Source organism: Leopardus geoffroyi, chromosome D2 (assembly GCF_018350155.1).
Source record: "Leopardus geoffroyi isolate Oge1 chromosome D2, O.geoffroyi_Oge1_pat1.0, whole genome shotgun sequence".
Classification (NCBI taxonomy): domain Eukaryota; kingdom Metazoa; phylum Chordata; class Mammalia; order Carnivora; family Felidae; genus Leopardus; species Leopardus geoffroyi.
The window spans coordinates 54,963,344-54,985,794 of record NC_059334.1 but is presented as its reverse complement, the minus strand read 5'-3'; the positions used below and the strand labels follow the sequence as shown (position 1 = coordinate 54,985,794).

The 22,451-nt window shown below is 35.6% G+C and overlaps 1 protein-coding gene across 6 annotated transcripts in view; it reads right to left on the bottom strand.

Annotated features, from left to right (window-relative positions):
• Positions 1-22,451, bottom strand: part of TBC1D12 (TBC1 domain family member 12) — a 140,750-nt gene that overhangs the window by 27,219 nt on the left and 91,080 nt on the right. For all 6 annotated transcript variants that reach the window (XM_045438280.1, XM_045438278.1, XM_045438279.1 and 3 more), the window contains 6 exons: positions 16,654-16,736; positions 12,951-13,068; positions 11,660-11,766; positions 6,440-6,520; positions 3,232-3,320; positions 2,123-2,194 (listed from right to left, as the gene is read on the bottom strand). In XM_045438280.1, the coding sequence (XP_045294236.1) occupies positions 2,123-2,194; positions 3,232-3,320; positions 6,440-6,520; positions 11,660-11,766; positions 12,951-13,068; positions 16,654-16,736 (550 nt within the window). The remainder of the gene's footprint in view (positions 1-2,122; positions 2,195-3,231; positions 3,321-6,439; positions 6,521-11,659; positions 11,767-12,950; positions 13,069-16,653; positions 16,737-22,451) is intronic.

Here is a 22,451-nt window from a genome sequence, read left to right as displayed (position 1 = left end):
TACTTATATTCCCTATTCTTTATTGCCTTTGCACACATGCACACAGATCTTTCTTGTTTTGTTTTGCTGATAATCACTATAGACAAACAGAAAACTATAATGAAAATAAATGCGGGGAAGATACACACCTTGCAAAGTTCTTATAGTAATACCGGAGTCCTGGTCTACAGTTTCTGACTCCTCCTGAGATATTGGAAAATGTAGTCTCCTCACTTCCACCTTTATGATCTACTGACCTTAGAGCCCCACTACATAGTGCAAGCCAAGTTCACAGTAGTTACAGTCCAGACAAATTAATAGCTCCCTACTTCCTTGCTTCAAAATGCAAAGCTTATATCAGAGGACCTACAGACAGGTGATAATCAAGACTCAAGAGTTTTATTCTACTCAGAAGTAAGCCATAACCAGGGCACCTAGCTGGCTCGGTTCGAAGACATGTGACTCTTGATCTCAGGGTTGTGAGTTCAAGGCCCCACATTGGGTGTGTAGAGGTTACTTAAAAATAAAATCTTTAAAAGATGTGAACATTACATAATGTTTTTATAATTCTATGACATAAAACATGAGCAAGAGAGTCTTTATTTCATTTCATTTCACTTTTAAATAGGCTTCATGTACAGCACGGAGCCCAGTGCAGGGCTTGAACTCACCACCCTGAGATCAAGACTTGAGCTGAGGATCAAGAATCAGATGCTTGGGGCGCCTGGGTGGCGCAGTCGGTTAAGCGTCCGACTTCAGCCAGGTCACGATCTCGCGGTCCGTGAGTTTGAGCCCCGCGTCAGGCTCTGGGCTGATGGCTCAGAGCCTGGAGCCTGTTTCCGATTCTGTGTCTCCCTCTCTCTCTGCCCCTCCCCCGTTCATACTCTGTCTCTCTCTGTCCCAAAAATAAATAAACGTTGAAAAAAAAAAAATTAAAAAAAAAAAAAAAAAAAAAAAAGAATCAGATGCTTAACCAACTGAGTCACCCAGGCACCCCAAACAAGAGAGTTTAGACTCTTCATCCAAATTTACTTTCTCCATAAGGACTACTTGACAATCTTCTTTAATACAAAACCTGTCCCATTCTCAAACCTAGCACTTTCCCCCTTTATACACCATACTTTTTACTTTTCCTGTAGCACTTATTACCTTTTAATATAACATGATTTATTTGTTTGTTGTTTGTCTCCTCCTCCTAAACCCTAAGTGTCAGAAGGGGAATAATCTTTATTTTGTTCACTGAGGTACCTAAAGTGCCTAGAACAATGCCTGGCATATAGCAATGACCACACAAATATTTGTTGAGTGAATGAATAAACAAACGTACAAATGAACATGTAACAAAACAGAGTAAGTTAAGTTGTACCAGACAACAATCCTATTCTCTGAAACTCTCCTATCTTAAGACAGAGGTGAGCAGATGAGGTTTTATGACTTTTAGTTAAACACGGCAAATTGAACACTCACATTTTTCTTTGTTCCCTCCCAAATCCAACTAAAATGACGGTAAAGAAAAAAAATATTAGCCTAGAAGGACAAAGAGAATGGAAAAATAATATAAACAGTAAATAAAAATGTCAACAGCATTTTAGAAATTTTAACTGAATGTTAAATTAGTTAAATGCTGAAATGATGAATTTTCGCTGAAACTAAAATATCTGCAGAGGAGGAATAAGCAGCAAGCCAATTCAGCCATACATCTGGAAGGCTTAGAAACTGAAGTTATCAGGTCCCTCTGAAATTGGGAGGTAAGGCTAAAACTAGGATTCAACCAGTTTATAAAAGGCCCAAGTCTCCTTCCTCTATCCTGTATGGACAGATGCCTATACTTCCCTCAACCTGGCATAATAGAAGAGGTTTATCTCTAGAGGCACAGGCACTGGAAGAAGGGGATAAAGCACCATACCAATAGCAGTGGCAATAAATAAAAGTTTACAAATTGAATAATGAAATCCCAGCGGTTCTTCCAGAAATCTGGTGGGCAGTCTCATAAACCCCTGGGAAGATTCCTCTCTAGGTAAATTGGTAGGCCGAAGAAAAATAAGACATAGAGAATACAGACGTTTGGGAGCTAGTGCAATGTAAGATACTTTGAGAAGATAAAATGTTTATATTCAAAAACCAGACTGAAACAAATACTTACATAACCAACATCAGGTCTGTAACACGTATATGCCCCTAAGATACTATGTAAGACATCATGATATGGACCACCCTTAAGAGAGAAAAATGAAATGTCAAACTGTACAAATAATAGTCTTTAAGTTAATTCTCAAATAATTAATTTTTAAAGACTTCCTAAATGACTAGTTTTAGTTAGTATATTGTATCATTATCAGAAATATTCTAAATACACTCTGCCAAGATATTTTCTGTAAAGAATAAAAAATATTTAATCCTGAAAAAACCAAATAAACTCACTTGACAGATACAAGTTATCATTTTAAAGATTGCTAGATTTGGTACAAGATTATGATGAAAACAGATTGTTCCATTTCATACAATATAATTTCAGCAAAAGAAACCCATCAAGCTACAGCAAGTTATGTTTATCAATAATTTTAATCTTAATGGTAAAAATTTTTATCTCATTTTATCAATGTATAGATAGAGGAATTCCATGTGTGAAATACACTGTCCACACAAAATGTAATCATTTCTCACAAAGTACGTTTCTCACAAGCAACTCGTAAGCCTCTGCACAAAATGATTTTTATAAGCCATTTTTTTCCCATTTCAATAGTAATTCTGGAAAACTAAGGTTTGGGCAAAAGTTCTTTACGTGTTAACAACTGACTAATAAGCAAAATGTTAAAATTCAAATACCTTTCAGAATAAAAAGTAAAACAAAGAAATGCACCTTAATGAATAAAGGTATCATGGGCTATGCTAATGGCAATGCATTCAGTTAGTGGAATAAAATAACAGAAATTCCTTTAGAATTTTCCCACTAGTTTCACACTTTCTATATAAAGGTCTCCAACTTTTATAGTTTGCCTTTAAAAAAATAATAGCTATGCATTTGAGAATTTGTTCTGTTGGGTTAAAAAAAATTTTTTTAAGTAGTTACAGGGCTGTCTGGGTGGCTCAGTTGGCTAAGTGACTGACTCTTGGTCTTGGCTCAGGTCTTGATTTCAGGGTTGTGAGTTCAAGCTTCATGCTGGGCTCCACACTGGGCATGAAGCCTACTTAAAAAAAAAACAAAAAACAAAAAACAAAAAAAACTAGTTATAACTGGTTAGAAACACTCACCTTCTGGAAGATGTAAAGGGATGGAAATGTACGGGATATGTCCAACTTAATTAATTCCAGACTGGCCTCCCGATCAGCAACAGATACACCTGCATTTGCAAGGTAGATAAAATTAAAATGATTACTTGACTATATACCCAGTTCAATCTTGTACACACAGAATAATCATATAGCACAGATGTTACTTAAGGAAAGTTAAAAGCTTCATAATCAAGAAATTTAAAGAAATGCCACATAGCTTTTACTAGAACTTAAGGGTTTCTTTTATGAAGAAAATATTTATATACTTATCAGAAAACTATATGAAGGATTTCTACTTCCAGTTTTTATACAAGGTAAGGACAGACTATCACTCCCACGATAACAACTGGGGAAAAAAACAAGTAAGCTTCAAATATCCCAAGTTTTTTAAAAAAGGCATATGAAAACTGTAGACACAGGGAGGATTTAAATTCCAGAAAGAAAAGAGGCTTTCCTACATAGCCATTTTTCTTCCTAGAGGCATATGCCAAGTCTGGGCATGAGCTCAGGACTGAGTTTGCCATACACAAAGGTACTCTGCTTGGGAAAAGAGAAACCTTGGGAAAAGAGAAACCCTTAGACCTCTTCATAACCAAATAACACTGATGTGATACATAGAATCACGAGGGAGAGTGTCTCAGGGGAGGGAGGAGCCTCTAATAAAAACAGGACAGTTCTTCCTACCCAGATATTTGAATCCCACAATGAATTAAGTATATCTAAAGCTTCAACCTTGTCCCAACCTAGCTCAGTTGCTGACTGAACTGAAGTAATAACCCAACTCCCTGACAGAAAAGAGCATGCTTCCTCTGCAGGGGAAACATCCACTTCAGTTTCTATATTATTCTTTATTCAGTGATTTACATATAATTAGAAATTTTAAGATATGCAAATAAGCAGAAAAATATGACTTGTAATCAAGGGGAAAGCAGCCAATAAAAGCAGACATGAAGATGACCCAGTAATGGAATGAATAAACAAGAATATTGACTGTTACATGTTCAAGAGAGGAAAATATGGGGGGAAATGTATGGGATGGAAAGATGAAGAATTGCCACAGAGAAATAGAATCTACGAAAAGAATCAGGTAGACATTCTAGAATTACAGAATATCTGAAATTAAAGACTCGTTGGACAGATCTAATAGACTGGATATAGGAAAAGAGGGGATTGGTGAAACTGATTATAGGAATAAAAATCATCTAAACTGAGGCACAGAAGGAAAACAATGTTTTTTAAGTGTACAAGACTTGGGGCTCCTGGGTGGTTCAGTCGGTTGAGCATCCGAGTTCAGCTCAGGTCATGATCTCACAGTTGTGGGTTTGAGCGCCGTGTTGGGCTCTGTGCTGACAGCTCACAGCCTGGAGCCTGCTTCAAATTTGTGTCTCCCTTTCTCTCTCTCTCTCTGCCCCTCCCCGGCTCACACTCTCTCTCAGTCTCTCAAAAATAAATGAACGTTAAAAAAAATTTTTTTTAAGTGCACTGTGAAGTGGTCTAACATACACATAATTGGAGTCCAAAAAGGAGAGAAACAATGTGGCAGAAGTAATATTTGAAAAACAATGGCCAAAAAGTTAAGTGGCAACTGTAAATTATAAACACATAGGAGATGAGAAATCAGTAATTTAAACAGAACACTATTCCTTACTGGAACAATTCTTCACTTACATGCAATTAATTTCTACGAAAGTGCAATTTTTACCACTTAATCATGACAAAATGTCTCAAAAGTAAATGCTTATAATTTTAATTCTTATATTTTCAATACTTCATAAAAATAAATTCAAAAAGAATTATAAACAGCTAAGGCTATGCCAATATAAAGCCGCCAACATCTTGTCCTTCCTTGCTTGCACTTCTAGTTTCCCACAAATAGCTGACATAGCTAATAGGTCTCGAACAATACTTACGTGAACTTTTCTCAAAATCAAGTCTTCTCTCTAACCTTCTTTAGTCAATTTTCCCCACCTTCTTTCATTCCTCTAAAATAGTACTCAAGGAATTTAACAAAGTTGTTTACATACTCACAGGAAACCACTCTGTAATGTATACCATTTCTCTATTCTAAACCATGCTCATTTTTAGAGTTTTACTGGCAAAAAAGTGTTTGCTTTCTATGAAGTAAAACAAATATAGAAAGAAAAGTGACTGGCAGACAAATAGCACCCTATTATTCAAGGAGAAGAGATGGCTGACTAAACTTACCTATATTTAATATACAATGTTAACAGGAAAAAAGTGCTCCTGTTTTCTCCAAAATGACTAGGAAAAAAAACTGATGAGTGGAAGGAAAGATGAAGTCTGTAAGTTAAATGCACAAAGGCTATGGCACAATAATTATAAATAATGTATTAATTAGGTAGTGAGTGAAAGTGAGTGAGGAGACAGGAAGTCACAAGTGAGGAATGAAGATCATCTATCTTTTTAATTTTTTAATGTTTATTTTTGAGAGATGGAGGGAGGGAGAAACTGAAGCAAGCTCCAGGCTCCAAGCTGTCAGCACAGTGCCTGACACGGGGCTCAAACCCATGAACAATGAGAGCATGACCTGAGCTGAAGTTGGACACCTAACCCACTGAGTCACCTAGGCACCCTGAAGACCATCTATCTTTAAGTTAAGAGTTAGCTTAAAAATACTTCACCCCGGGGTGCCTGGGTGGCTCAGTCGGTTGGGCGGCCGACTTCGGCTCAGGTCATGATCTCGCGGTCGGTGAGTTCGAGCCCCGCGTCGGGCTCTGTGCTGACAGCTCAGAGCCTGGAGCCTGTTTCAGATTCTGTGTCTCCCTCCCCCTCCCCCTCCCCCTCCCCCGTTCATGCTCTGTCTCTCTCTGTCTCAAAAATAAATAAACATTAAAAAAAATTTTTTAAAAAGTAACGTAAATAAATTATTAAAAAAAAAAAATACTTCACCCCATTAGTCTTACTGCTGTGAATAAATCCTGAGCTCCAAGGTCCAAAAACCTGGGTTTACATCACAGATTCACTGCTTACAAATTAACTACTTTGAACCTCAGTTTCCTTTTATACCATTCAGGATAACCACCTACTTAAAGGGCTATTAACATTAAAGAAGATAATGTATGTAAAGCAATTACTACAGTTCCTGACACATGGTAAAAATCACACTGGTATCTTCAGTGACTGGATTTTCACCCAGAAATTTGTATTAAAAAAAAAAAAATCACACCTTCTGTATCATTCTCTGAACTTGTTTCACTAAAGCTTTTCCATCGTTCTTTTGCTCTTGAGAGAAAGATTTCATAAAGTTCTGGGGGAAAACAAAACAAAAATTAATAAATAGTAGGAAAATACATTCATATATTTTAATTTATATTCTTAAAAATAAAGAGAAAAATCTTATTATAGCTTAGGTCTCCCTTACATAGCAGGCATCAAAAGTGTGGCACACTGATGTTATCTGATTCTACCAAAACTATTTATTACTACAGCTGGAAAGAGAGAAAATAACAATACTGCACAGTGGTCATCCAAATAGCTACAACAGAGAATTTAAGTATGAGGCAGGAAGAAATACTTTTGCTAAAGGAGTATCATCATGGAATAGCAGAAAAATGATTTTTGGAGTCAGTCAGACCTAGATTCAAATACCAGCTCTGTGGTATTTGGGACTTTAAGAAAGTCACTTTGTCACTCTGGAACTTGGCTTTCTTCATCTGTAAATTGGAGAAAGAGAATGCCTACTCATGGTATACTGATGATTAAACAAGATAATTTTTTGTAAAGTTCCTGACACCTCGTACACTGTCAATAAACGTTAGTTCTTGCTTTCCTTCTCTCTTGAAACTGGTTCTCCATTATGATATTACTATCTAAAGCTACCTAAACTTCACATAGTTTGGTCAGAGGGCTTGCATTCAAAAATCTTACTCGTATCTTTTCATTTTAAGTACCAATCACTTTTTGAGACTGCCACTCTATGCTTCCATACACAGGACCTTATCCAACTTCAAGAACAGAAGAAACAAGTTTTTTTCTCAATTCTCAGATTTTAATTATCTTTACTTTCTGTGCTGATATTCTAAATTACACAAAAACAGAAAATTTCAATGCCAAATGAATAGCAAAAACTATTTCTTACCAAACACCAACATTTATATATTGCCCAAAATACCAAGAACACTTTTTTGTTTCAATTGATCTTTTTAAATAAAAAGTTTGTTTAAAGTCAATACAATGAACAATTAAAAAAATTTTTTTAATGTTTATTTTTGAAGGAGAGACAGAGCGTGAGCAGGGGAGGGGCAGAGAGAAAGGGAGACACAGAATCTGAAGCAGGCTCCAGGCTCTGAGCCGTCAGCACAGAGCCCAACATGGGGCTCGAACTCACAAACTGTGAGATCATGACCAGAGCTAAGTCGGACACTCAACCGACTGAGGCACCCTTCAATTAAGAATTTTTTAAAAACTCAAGTAGTACAAAACAGTATAGAATGAAAAATATATTTCCTTCCCTCAGATATGACTGTGCTTACCAGAACTCTAAAGATGAAAATATGAGTGTATTATGTATATACAGATATATCTTCCTGTTAAAAAAAAAAGTGTGGCAACATATTACAGCACTGATCTGCATCTTGCTTTATTATATCCGAAGCTATTCTTTATTAGTAGAATAAAATCTGCTTTAGTTTTTTTTTTAAACAACTGCATAGTATTCCAATGTATATACCATAAAAAGTATTCTTACATTGCCAAGAATCAGATCATTATAAAAAACTGACTACATACATTTCAAATAGACTCTTACTATTTTGATCTCTTCCCCCTTCTGTTTATTTTTCATTACTACTAATGGCTCAGAAAAAAAAAAAAAAAAAAAGTCAAGTGCCAAAAAAAAAAAAAAAAAAAAAAAAAGTCAGGTGCCTGGGTGACTCAATCAGTTGAGCGTCTGACTCGACTTCAGTTCAGGACATGATTTCACAGTTCTTGAGTTCGAGCCCCACACCAGGCTCTCCACTTACGGTGCAGAGCCTGCTTGGGATTCTCCTTCTCTCCCTTTGTCTCTGCCCCTCATGCACCCTTTCTCTCTCTCCCCACCTCGAAAATAATTAAATAAACCTAAAATATAATAAAACTTAAAAAATTTAAAAAGTCTAAATTTCTATTATTTGAGTCCATCAATAATTTGGTTAAAGAGGTAGACATAATTTTTTAATTATATATACAATTTTTTTGCAGTTATCAGGTACCAAACTGAAGTCCACAATTTCTGGTTTCAAGCTGATTCCAAGCCAGGTCCAGTTTCACTATTCCACTTAAACTTTAGAACTATCTTGGAAGAAAAAAGGCTCACCAAATAAATCATCACCTTAGGAAGCCACAAAACTGATCCAATAAGAAAAATGTGGTAATGCATTTCAAAACATCAAAGGACATCTCTACAGGGAAGACTTAGAGTGCTTATCTATAAGAAGAAGACCTGTATGTCAGTTCAATTCCATGCCTGACTCCACAGGTCTTATTTATGTTACTCTGAATCTACAAACGTAGAACCTGAAGCAGACTTACAGTTGTATATTGGACTTGAATAGAGAATACTTTGAGATCAGTGTATGTTTAATTTTCTCATTTTCTGGCAATGATAATACTGTCTGCATATACTCTCAGCAAATTCACTTTCACTGTAATTTTATATTCATATTTTTCATTATCACAAATAATTGTTAGAAGAATCCTTTGAGATAGTTAATAATCTTACCTCCATTTACAGATGAAGAAAACTAATTCTCTTAGATGTTAAATAATTTGCCCAAGGTCACAAACCTAATATATAGTGGAACCAAGATTTGAACCACATCTGACTGACTTTAGAGCCTTTATTCTTACTTACTATTCTCCAGGGGTTATAAATTTCATGATCAAAACAAATGCAACAGGTAAAAACTCAAACTATTAGAGCCATTAAAGTAAACAAAGTTATCAAAAGTAAATTTACTTCAACTGAAATTTAGCTTCCTTCCTACCACTAAAGAAAAAGAATGATTACCTATTCTATTCCTGAATATATAATTATTTAGTAGAGAAAATCTAAAATTACTTTGAAAGTAAATAACCTAGTTATGTTACTAACTTTATATTTTGAGCTTAAAAAAGAACTTCAAATTTGATTACAGTATCACAAAAGTTTAATACCACCTAGCCAATATTTTAATGTAGAAGCTATCAGATAACTTAACATTCTAAAGCCAAAGTTCTCAACAAAACTGAAAATAAAATTTCAAATAGCCACCAATACTTTATCACCTCAACTGTATACAAAACCAAGTCTTAAGACTTTAAACAATTATAATATGTCCAACAATCCTTAATATCAAGGATTTTAATTATCTAACTGAAAGTTCTGACAATAATGTAAAATTATTTCCTTTTAATCTGTTTCAAGCACAGAGAGCAAAACAAACCTTTGTTTTATTTGGGGGGAACAGTTAGGTCAGGTAGACTCTAACCTTTTCTAAGCTAAATTAAAAAAATATTTATTGATTGATTGTTAATGTAAACTCTATCCCCAACGTGGGGCTTGAACTCATGACCCCAAGATCGAGAGTTGCATGCTCTACTAAGCCAGCAGGTACCCCACTTAATTCTTTCTTTAAATTCTATTTTTAAATTAAAAAAAAAAAAGGTCTGGTTAAAATAACATCTTCATTATGGGATATTTGTGAAAATCAATGCTAAAAATCATTCACAATCATGCCACTCAAAGTTGGCATCACTTTGAAGACTAAAGATAAATATTTAGATTTTTGTTATTAATCTGTCCAGTTACATATACAACACTGATTTGCTACAATGGGCATCATTGTAGAAAAGCTTTTGCACTCAATCCTGATAATGTTCTTATTGTTTAGAACTGGAATAAATAGGTCAAAGGTTATTTTTTGAGGCTTTTAATAAATCTTTCTATAGTATTATCAGTCATCCCCTATGTCGGTAATTCTCATTCATTTTAATCACTTTTGAGAGGTAAGAAACAGTACCTTGATTGCTCTTTTAACATACATGTCATTGATTTGGCTATCACTAAGAAAATGATTAAGTAAGTCACAGTACAACCAAACTGTGGACTACAGTGCAGCTACAGTATGTATAAGGTACACTTATATATAGTGCACAAGACAGATTAAAGTGTGAAAAAAATAAGCCACAGAATAAGCTGATGGCATAAATTCCTTTTTGTGGGAATAAAAAGAAAAGAAAAAGAGAAGCTTTAAAAATTATCATATTTCGGGGCGCCTAGGTGGCTCAGTCGGTTAAGCGTCTGACTTCGGCTCAGGTCATGATCTCACGGTTTGTGAGTTCGAGTCCCGCGTTGGGCTCTGTGCTGACAGCTCGGAGCCTGGAGCCTGCTTTGGATTATGTGACTCCTCTCTCTGCCCCTCCCCAACTTGTGCTCTGTCTATGTCTTTCAAAAAATAAATAAATGAAAAAAAAAATTAAAAAAAAATTATATGTTGAGGCACACTTTTTTTTACGAGCACAGAAAAAAGATCTGGTAGGATCAAGAGCAGGAGTTTGGGTAGAAGAGAGGGAAGAAGCATACAGTTTGTACCTTACCATCGCTTGACTTAAAAAAAATTGATATATAAAAATTTTAAAGTAACAGTAACAATATATTATTTCCGTTATTATACCAGAGCCCCCAAGTCTTTCTATGGTGCCACTGTCCACGTTATCACTCAGACCTATTTAGTACCTTTTATTATTAACTATTTAACATTTTCCTCTATTTGATATTATCCTAATTTTATATTTTTTACTGCATCGAAATCACTTTACCTTTTACTTCTATCCTTTAAGGTTTTAAGAAACATAAGAAAATAAAACAGTTCCTTGCAAGTCTTATTTTGTTTTTTTAATTTGGAAATTTTCAAATAAAAAAATCCAAAAGGACTGGTTTGGGTAGAGATGTAGGAAAAGAAACTTCTAGGCTTCTATCAATATATATATAAATATAATTATTTATATATAAATTATATATATATATATATATAAATTATGTTATATATATTATATATAATTATATATAAATTATTTATAAATAAATAAAATTTAATAAAGGGAAACCTTTCCACAATTACACTATTTTTCTTTGTATACTTCTATATCCACCGCTACCTAGAATCCTAGAAGTTACCTGCAGTGAAAATATCTGGATGTCAAAAATATTACTGATGGTTGTAAACTAAAGGAAAACCCACAAACCTTATTTATATAATAACTTACTCATTAAATCATACCAGGTTTTGGAGAGAGTGGGAATGAAACATGCTCTAAAATGACATTATATATGGTAATGCCTTTTTAAATGGCCAGTCTACTAATCTGTTTTATAATTCTGGAGATGGCTGTTTTCATGTGTGGGAGTAACTGAATATAGAATACAAACCAGGAGTGATATTTAGTTCATTTCCTACAGCTAGACTCCAAACTTTCCCACGAACACTAGGGGGCAATCCCTGCCACCACAATTCTCGAACTCTTCTTGTACTACGCCTAGAATTAAAGGGGGAGAAAAAAGGACACAGTTACTTTTTATACCAAAAACACTAGTTGCATGATGGTTTAGCTAGTCTATGGCCAAGTGACTGAATGATTTTTAAGAACATAGTTAAGCATGTGATGCATTCTTTCCGTGAGGTTCATGCTTGTAGGCAACAGAAGTCTAAAAAATATATGGTACCCTACAGAAGGACAATAGTAATTTAAAGGGAGCTGCCTTCTACAGCTGCCACTTATAGGGTACAATGAGAGAATCAGAAATAGGTGGACAGTCATGAAAAACAGGATAAAAGGAACATAAAAATCTTCTGTCAACTCAGTACAAAAAAAAAAAAAAAATCACAAGGTATTTATTATGGGTAAGGCCGTTGTCTTTGAGAGGCAGTGTGTCTGCTGAGTGTGGGCTTTAGAGTCAGATGGACGGGAGTTCAAATCTGGTTTAACTATTCATTAATTGTATAACCTTGGGCAAATCACTTAACCTAACCTTGAGCTTCTCTATAAGATAAATGGGAGTAAAGGTTGTAAGAATCAAATGTGATTACTTATGTAAAGAGCCTAATTTGATACCTGTCACAATGTATCAATATTCAACAAATTCCCAATGCGTATCTTACACTGCAGAACACATCTCCTACCCTCCAGTCTAGAGGGAATATAAGGCATGTACAAAAATATTATCGGAAAATAAAAGGCAAAGTAAAGCAAGAAGTATATTAGCCTCAAAGTATAATGGGACATTAGAAAAGGGAAAGATCATATATAGCGTATTTATGATTATGAGAGGTATATTAAAAATCACTTTAATATTTAACATTTAACAAATGCATCTTACAATGAATTACAGATTTAGTATTTTCTTTGCAAAACCTGCTATTACATCAATAATGCACCTTGCAGCAGATATGTTAGAATTAAGAAAATATGATAACTGAGGAAATTAAATTTTCATGGATCAACTAGCATTTCAGATGAATATCCTCAAAGGAAAGATTCTGACAGGCATAGAAAGGGTGGTCAGTAAGGGAAGTAGGTATTAAGAGATTGAGGGATGTATAAAATTAAAGGTATAATTTAGCCAAAGCATAAGACACATGTTGGAAATACTAAAAATAGAGAACTAGAAACATGAGATCTTTGGAGACAGACTTGAATTGAGGAAAAGTCTGCTTACTTACATTACTTCCCAATTGGGCAGTATTTCATTGATCCAAATTACCATTGCACTTGCGATATTTTCTTCCTGTTTAAATCGTTCTTTCATTATTTTTTTCCTTTTATAGGCTTCTTTAATTTCTGTTTTAAACAAGTAAAAATTATTTCAATACAAAAAAGCTAGATCATGATGCCCTTTTCCTTCTACCTAAGTCTAAAATATAAGCTTTCTCATAAAGAATATTCTTTTTTTTTTTTTTAATTTTTTTTTCCAACGTTTTTATTTATTTTTTGGGGGACAGAGAGAGACAGAGCATGAACGGGGGAGGGGCAGACAGAGAGGGAGACACAGAATCGGAAACAGGCTCCAGGCTCTGAGCCATCAGCCCAGAGCCTGACTTGGGGCTCGAACTCACGGACCGCGAGATTGTGACCTGGCTGAAGTCGGACGCTTAACCGACTGCGCCACCCAGGCGCCCCTCTCATAAAGAATATTCTGATAACAAGAAGGAACGAAGAAAGGAGGGAAGGAAGAAGGGGAAAGAGGGAAGAAACGAAGCAGGGGAAAAATAGAAAGAAAATAAACTTGATTAATGTAATTTTAAAGTAAAACCTCCTATTCTAGGTTTGTTTCTTTTTTAGCTTATTGTTTTCATTTTTAGTAATCTCTGTACCCAATGTGGGCCTCAAACTCACAACCCCAAGATCAAGTCACATGCTCTTCTGACTGAGCCACCCAGGTGCCCCTACATCTCCTCTTCTAAAAAAGTAAATGGAACTCAGGGCGCCTGAGTGGCTCAGTCGGTTGGGCATCCGACTTCGGCTCAGGTCATGATCTCACTGTTTGTGAGTTTGAGCCCCGCGTCGGGCTCTGTGCTGTCAACTCGGAGCCTGGAGCCTGGAGCCTGGAGCCTGGAGCCTGGAGTCTGGAGCCTGGAGCCTGGAGCCTGGAGCCTGCCTCAGATTCTGTGTCTCCTTCTCTCTGCCCCCTCCCCTACTCGTGCTCTGTCTCTGTCTCTCAAAAATAAATAAATGCAAAAAAAAATTTTTTTTAAAGTAAACAGAACAAAGGGCCAGAAAAATAGATTACTATATCACATATTCTATTTATACTTAATAAACAAACCGAAATTTGTCATGAATTAACTATGTAAAACCTAAACAACTGTGAGCAATTAACCAATACCCTTTTTTTCATATAAGGAAGGGATTTATGAATTTCCTTAGATAAAAGCACATGACATTAAAAAATAATTCTGCCAGTGACATTATTACACTTAACCCTGTCTAGCATGATGTCTTGCTTTACTAATTAGATTGAAATTAAAAAACCCCAATATATACACATATACAACACCCCTCTGAAAGTCAGAAGTCATAATTCTGAAACAAGAGATGCCTCAAAAAAAGAAGTGATCAATATATACATAATTATATACATAACACACAATTATTTGTATTTGTTGTAATTATATATATTGTTATAATATACATAACAAAAATCAGAAATCACAATTCTGAAACAAGAGATGCCTCAAAAAAAGAAATGGTACATAAAATATATAAGATAATTATGTAGGGGAACCTGGGTGACTCAGTTGAACATCCGACTTTGGCTCAGGTCATGATCTCGCAGTTTGTAGGTTCAGGCCCCCCATGAGGCTCTGTGCTGACAGCTTGGAACCTGGACCCTGCCTGGGATTCTGTGTCTCCCTCTCACTCTGCCCCTCCCCTGCTCACACACTATCTCTCAAAAATAAAAAAACATTTAAAAAAATTATAAATTATGTATATACTTTACTATGTTATATATTATGTTACAATTACAATTTTATAAAATTATATATAACATGCCATGTTAATATATAATGTATGTTTTAGCATATTATATATACTATATTAATATATGAGCATATTAATATAATATATAATTATATATAATGTTTTGTATATTTATTTGTTTATAGTTATATATAATTTTAGAACCAGTGGGGACTTCAGAGATCAGCTAGCCAAAATGTTTACTAATTGTGTTTCACAAATGCCTCAGAAATCATCTTAAGGGGCAAGTGGGAGGCCAAGTAACCAGCTCTACTTTCTTTACCTTGTCATATGCATTCATATTCTATATAACTTTTCTTTGGAGAGAGTTTCACTGCTTTTAAAACAAAAGTGTGGACAGAACACTTGAAAGCCTAAATCCAGTCAACCTGAATCCCACACTTCACAGATTTTAGGAAACTAACATTAGGCTTATTTACCATCATATCCAAGTAGTATCAAATAGGATTAAAGCTGTTACCCTCTGATTTCTCAATTTAATGTTATTTCTATCATATCACATTGTAGGATTGTGTATTTATCAATAACTCTCTTAAATATTAATCAACTAGTAAGGTCAAAGTTCAGAGTCAATTAAAATGTGTTGGGTATGTTAGGAATATTTCAAATAAAATAAATTTATCCAATGTATAAATGATTAGGGCTTTTACAAAGATATAACTGCCTTATAGGTTTCTTATAACATTAAAAAATTAACCTCATTTCCAAAATAGTGCCATTAAATAGAACTGCATCCTATTACAGTATATTATAGTATTCCATTAACTTAAGGTCAAAGAAAAAAATCAGCTGCTAAAAGGCACATATCTAAAAATACTTATGGCTGTATAATATCTTTTCTAAAAATGTACCCTGAACTAACAGTGCTTAGCAAATAAATACTGTTAAATTATCCTTATGTTCTACTTTTTGGCTGGAGGAGAGAATGAATAAATAAAGGTGTGAATTTATTTTTAATTTTTTTAAACATTTTTATTTATTTTTGAGAGACAGAGACAGAGCACGAGCGGGGAAGGGCAGAGAGAGAGGGAGACACAGAATCCGAAGAAGGCTCCAAGCTCTGAGCTGTCAGCACAGAGCCTGAGGCAGGGCTCCAACCCACAAACTGTGAGATCATGCCCGGAGCTTAAGTTGGAAGCTCAACCGAATGAGCCACCCACATGCCCCTAAAGGTGTGAATTTATACACCACAGTATACATTCATGTGCCTGTCCAAATGACACAACTGGGATTCAAGAAAGACTACATTAAGTCACAAAAGCAAATTCTAATTTCAAATCATATTCTCAAAGTCACACAGGAAGGTGTTACAATTATTAAATTATAAAATACCAAAAGCTTAAAAACTATAAAAGAAGTGAATTTCATGAAATAAATTCATATCATTGCCATTCATAAGTTAAAATAATAGTTGTCCGAGAACCCTCATAGATAGTCTGCTGCCTTTCTCCTCAGTTGAAGTACTGGCAGAAAAGTAAGACATTTTTGAGAACAGATTTAGTTAGAAAAATAAGAAAACAGCATTATCTTAAAGATGAATTTGGGGCGCCTGGGTGGTTCAGTCGGTTAAGCGTCCGACTTCGGCTCAGGTCACGATCTCGCGGTCCGTGAGTTCGAGCCCCGTGTCGGGCTCTGTGCTGACTGCTCAGAGCCTGGAGCCTGTTTCAGATTCTGTGTCTCCCTCTCTCTCTGCCCCTCCCCTGTTCATGCTCTGTCTCTCTCTGTCTCAAAAACAAATAAACGTTAAAAAAATAAAATAAAATAAAATAAAAAAAGATGAATTTGATCAATCTCATCATCCACCTTCCTGTTGAAATTAACCAACAGGTTAGCTTCCTACTGACATCAGTAAATTAAATACACTGATTGGAGTTAAATTTATACCTCGTTTTTTAGCCTCAGCCACCATTTCATCATATTCTTGTCGGTGACGTAAAGCTTCTTCCACAGATTTGGCAGGAAGATTTCTGGAAAAAAAAGGTTTTAAGTCAATTTTAAAAGATTAACTTTTAAATGTATTAACTTCTTCCTTTTTATAGCCAAATACAAAGAATTTCTAACTTAACCTTTTCATTTCATACCTTAAAGAAGTAAAAGGTTGAAAACTCTGCATTTTAGAAAAGCATTAGAATCCAAGTTGCTAATATTTATTATATAAATGTTATTTTATGTTCTATGTATACATGTTTATAATTATTTAAATATGTCAGATTTCAGACAATATTTCTAAGTTAAGTGATTAAGCTCACTTACCAGGGTTTTTTTTTAGTCAATTTTTTGAGGTATAATTTTCATACAATAAAATGGCTGAACATATTTTCAAGAACAGAGTTTGGCGAGTTTTAACAAATGTATATAGGAGCACCTGGGTGGCTCAGTCAAACAAGCATCCTACTCTTGGTTTCAGCTCAGGTCATGATCTCACGGTTCATGGGTTTGAGCCCTGCATCAGGCTCTGTGCTGACAGTGCAGAGCCTGCTTGGGATTCTCTCTCTCCCTCTCTCTCTGTGCTGTTCCCCTGCTCATGTTCTTTCTCTCTCTCTCTCTCTCTCTCTCTCTCTCTCAAAATAAATAAAAACTTAAAAAAAAAAACAAAAACCCAAATGTATATATACCTGTGCAACCAACATATCAGTCAAGATACAAAACAGTCCCATCATTCTACAAAGTTTCCTTATGTTCCCTTTGCACTCAACACTTACCCACCTTAGGCAATCATATCTCTATTCCTATCTCTGTACATTAGCTGGTTGCCTTTTAAAGAATTTCATATAGATTCTTTTGTTCTGGCTTCTTTTACTGAGCATACTTTTGAAACTCATCCATGTTATTCTGCATACTAGTAATGTATTCCTTTTAACTGGTCAGTAGTGTTCTATTTATCCATGTGGATAAGCATTTAGATTATTTCCAGTTGAGGGCCTATGGATAAAGCTACTATAAATATTCACTTCAAGTCTTTGTGTGGGTATCTGCTTTCATTTCTCTTGGGTAAATACCTAGCAATGGAATTGTTGGGTCATATGGTAAGTGCAGGTATACTTTTATAACAAATTGATTTCTACTTCAGAGTTTTGAGATAACATTGTAACTACAAATTTGATAATCACTTAATCACTTGCATATACTATATTTTGGCTTTAAAATTAATGGCTTCACCTACTTCACAGAGTAGGTGACTTACATACATGACTAAGCAAAAGAAATATTTAAATATTACCAAATATCCAAATATATCATAATAATGTCCAATTTGAGGAGTCAGGTTTTTAAAATGTTTTTTTAATTATTCATTCATTTATTTTATTTAAAAATGTTTTTTGGGGCGCCTGGGTGGCGCAGTCGGTTAAGCGTCCGACTTCAGCCAGGTCACGATCTCGCGGTCCGTGAGTTCGAGCCCCGCGTCGGGCTCTGGGCTGATGGCTCAGAGCCTGGAGCCTGTTTCCGATTCTGTGTCTCCCTCTCTCTCTGCCCCTCCCCCGTTCATGCTCTGTCTCTCTCTGTCCCAAAAATAAATAAACGTTGAAAAAAAAAAATTAAAAAAAAAAAAAAAAAAGTTTTTTAAGAAGGCTCCATGCCCAATGTGGGGCTTGAACTCACAACCCTGAGGCTGAAGAGTTGCATGCTCTATGACTAAGCTAGTCAGATGTCCCTCAATTTTTTTAATTTTTTTTTTAAGTTTATTTATTTGCAGAGAGACAGAGACAGCACAGTTGGGGGGGGGGGTTGCAGAAAGAGAAGGGGACAGAGGATCCAAAGTGGGCTCCATGCTGACAGCAGAGAGCCCAGTGCAGGGCTTAAACTCATAAACCGTGAGATCATGACCTGAGCTGAAGTCAGACGCTTAACCAACTGAGCCACCCAGGCACCCTTTGAATTATTTTCAATAGGCTAGGGTGGGGAAAGATATGTGACAAACTTTCAAATTAAACATTTTGCCTCTTCCTCTCTTGTCAAGATAGATTCCTCCAGTAGTTGTAATAGAGAGGAATAATGGTTAAGACTTCTTCAGGCCATAATGGAATAAGAGGGACCAGGGTTACTCTCTTGCCTTGATTAATTAGAACAATGAACAGAATATGCTAAGCAATAGTTTTTAGACGTTGGACAATAAGCAGCACAAGACGGTGATCCTTATGAGAAAAACTCTGCAAATGCCTAAGCATACGGCCTGGGACTTTCAGGTCTCAGTGCTGGAAGGAAGTACCCAAAGTCCATTGGTGTTGCTTAGTTGAGGAAACAGAGTTTGGAAGCAAGGAGTATGAATTTTCCAGGAAGGGAGCTACAGAGAAGTCCTCTCAAATTTCTGGCTGAGTACTATTTATGCAGGTGTGTGATTAAACTACGGTATCCAAGGTAAGAAATACTAGAAAGGAATAGGTAGAACATCCTCAAAGATTACACTGAGCCAGCCAGAGTGGAAAGTCGTCCTAACCGATAGGGTATCAAGTGGAATCATTAGGGTATTGGTTCAGTAGTAAGGATACTAGCCCTAAACTAAAGGCTGTTCTGGAACCAGTCTAATAATGATTAGATTAAAAGGGACAAACCAACTCCAAGGAACTTGGTACCAAACTAAAGCCAAAAAATATTTAAAGGAATACAAAGAGTCCAGCGTCCAACTATGTAAAGTCACAAAATCTAGTATCCAATAAAAATTACCTGGAAGCAAAGAAGCAGGAAAATACAATTTATACTGAAGAAAATAATCAATAGAAATAGTGCAGAAGTGTTAGATAACAAGATTATACCTCAAGGATGATAAAACTGCTGTAATAAATATACTCAAGGAGGTAGAAGGAGAACACAATAAGAAAAGCTCAAGATCCAAATCAAACTTCTACAGATGAAAAGTACAATTTTTTTTAATGTTTATTTATTTTGAGAGAGAGACAGTGTGCACATACATATGTGCACAAGCAGGGGAGGGGCAGGGAGAGAGGGAGAGGGAAAGAATCCCAAGCAGGCTTCTGCTGACGTGGGGCTTGACCCCATGAATCATGAGATCATGACCTGTGCCAAAATCAAGAGTCAGATGCTTAACCAACTAAGCCACCCAGGTGCCCCGAAAAGTACAATTTCTAAACTGAAAAACACAAAAGGTGGGACTGACAGGAGATTACAAATTGCAGGGGGAAAAAATGTGAGCTTTAAAATAGAATAGAAAGCTATACAAAATGAAATACAAAGAGAAAAAAATACCCCTTGTCAATCCCCTCAAAATAGCCTGAGTTGTGGGATATGAATATCAAGCAACATAATACATGTTTAATTGACTCAGAAAAAAGGGGAGAGAAGGCAGACAAGAAATAGTTGAAAAATAAAGGCTACAATTTTCCCAAAGTTGATACAAAATTACAAATGCAGACACGTTAGTTTCAATGAACCTCAAAGAGAAGGAATATGAGGAAAACCACACCAAAGCAGATCATCAAATTCATGAAAATCAGAGATAAAGAAAAATCTTAATAGCTTTCAGAAAATAAAAGAATTCAGACAGCAGACCAGTACTACAAAAAGTGTTAAAAGAACACGCAGTAGAAGGAAATAATACCAGATGGAAATCTAGTTACACAACTTCTTAGAAGATAAAAGAAGGTTTAAAGAAAAAAATAATAAAAATGTATGGAGGGTGTGATTGTTAGTTTTGTGTATCAAACTTTCTCTCCCTCTCTCTCTCTCTGCCTGCTTGCCTGTCTTTGAGCTGGGATATAAGTCTTCTCCTGACTTTGGACTTGAACTGAAAATTACATTATCAGCTTTCCTATTTCTCAGCCTTAGGACTTGAACTGGAACTGGAACATCAGCTCTCCTGGGTCCAGAGCTTGCTGACTACAGATCTTCAGACTTCTCAGTCTCTAAATTCATTACAGCTACTTCCTTCTAATAAATCTCCTTATATACAAATAGGATATATAAAAATAAGAACCTTAATACATGGGGTTTCCACTTCTCTGGAGAACCCTAATACATGGGATTTATAACATGTACAGTGGAAGTAATAGTACTGTAATGTTCTTATATATGTGAGATAGTATAATATTACTTGAAGGTAGTCCATGAAGAGTTAAGATATATAAACTATAGAGAACTACTAATATTAAAAATATAGGCAATTCATCAATAATAGATGAAATTAAAAGTCAACAGAATAAAAAAAAAAAAGTCAACAGAATATTTTATCCAAAAAAGGCCAAAAAAAAAAAAAAAGAACCTTGATTGCCATCCTATAATAAAAGACAAATTTCTCCACTTCCTTAGCATCTAGCTTTAAACACAGAATTGTTTCTAATAAGATTTAAAGAAAAGGGACTGTGGAATCTCTTGGAAGACTTCCAAAAAGGAAAGTTGACTCAGCTGCAAGAGGCCTTTTATTCAACCACTTTTGTTCCAATTGCAAGCCCAAAGTCAGCATGAGAGTGAAGTCACTTGCTGAAGGTGGTGCAACAGAAAGACATGAACCTGGGTATTCAATGCATGGAGACACCAGACTAGCTCTGAACTGCCCAACTCTGGGCCATGTATATATGAAGGAATAAATCCTTATGTGTTTAGGCCACCATATGGGGGAGTCTCTTATTTGTAGTTGAATGTAATTGCTGAGTGATACACCAGTTACACAATAATAATGCTCTAAAGGGCAGGGACCATTACAAACTTCACCTGACTCCAACCACTTTCAAAATCCATTGAGTTCAGCCCTTACACTAGATTAATTAACCTTATGATTCTGGGGAGCCTGGGCAACTCTTGGGTTTTGGCTCAGGTCACGATCTCGCAGTTTGTGGGTTCAAGCCCCGCAGTGGGCTCCACACTGACGGTGGGGAGCATGCTTGGGATTTTCTCTCTCTCTGCCCCTCCCCTGCTTGTGTTCACTCTCTCTCAAAATAAATAAATAAACTTTAAAAACAAAAAACCTTATGATTCCTAGTATTTCCTACCCTTAAACCTTACCAACTGAAGTTGTCCAAAGCTGCTTCTCACCCAGGTCCTAACCAACTGTTAAGCCCAAACCCAGCCATAAGAATCTCTTATTTCCTTTTACAAACTATCCTATCTCTCTGGATATAGTTTGATACCACAAAAGAATGGATTTCATGGTGCCCAAATTTCAGATGTTACTACTATATAAAGAAAATAAAAAGTTTATTTATTGTGATGAAAATGAGACCACAGAAAAAAAGAGAAAAAAGCCAAATATAAATCTAGTTTTCAAGTAAACAGTGATCCTGGACTCAGTAATACTGTTTTCTCTTTTGCTCCTCCAGCCCAGACTGTAAGTGCTTTTCTGAAGCTGTCAATCTTTTGACCTCATATCCCCTTCTTTTCCTTTCTAGCCCTTCTAACAACCTTAATAATAAATTAAGAGTAATAAATTACTCTATTAAAGTCTTTCTTCTTGAAATTACTGTCCTGGTTGTCAGTTTTTCCTGATTGCACTCTGAACTCTTAACAGAAAATTGTTTGATCTACCTTTAGAAATTTTTTATTTTACCAGGGGAGAAACAGCTTAATTCAAATTTCATTTCCAGTTTTTGAACTACAAATCTACTCTTAAGATATCTCACCAGTTACTACTATTTTCCACCGAAAAGGCTTGATCATTCCCTTCAGTTACAATGCTGCCTGGTGCTCCTGGTATGAATCTCAATGCTTTTTGCACTTCATTCTTTCTTATTTCT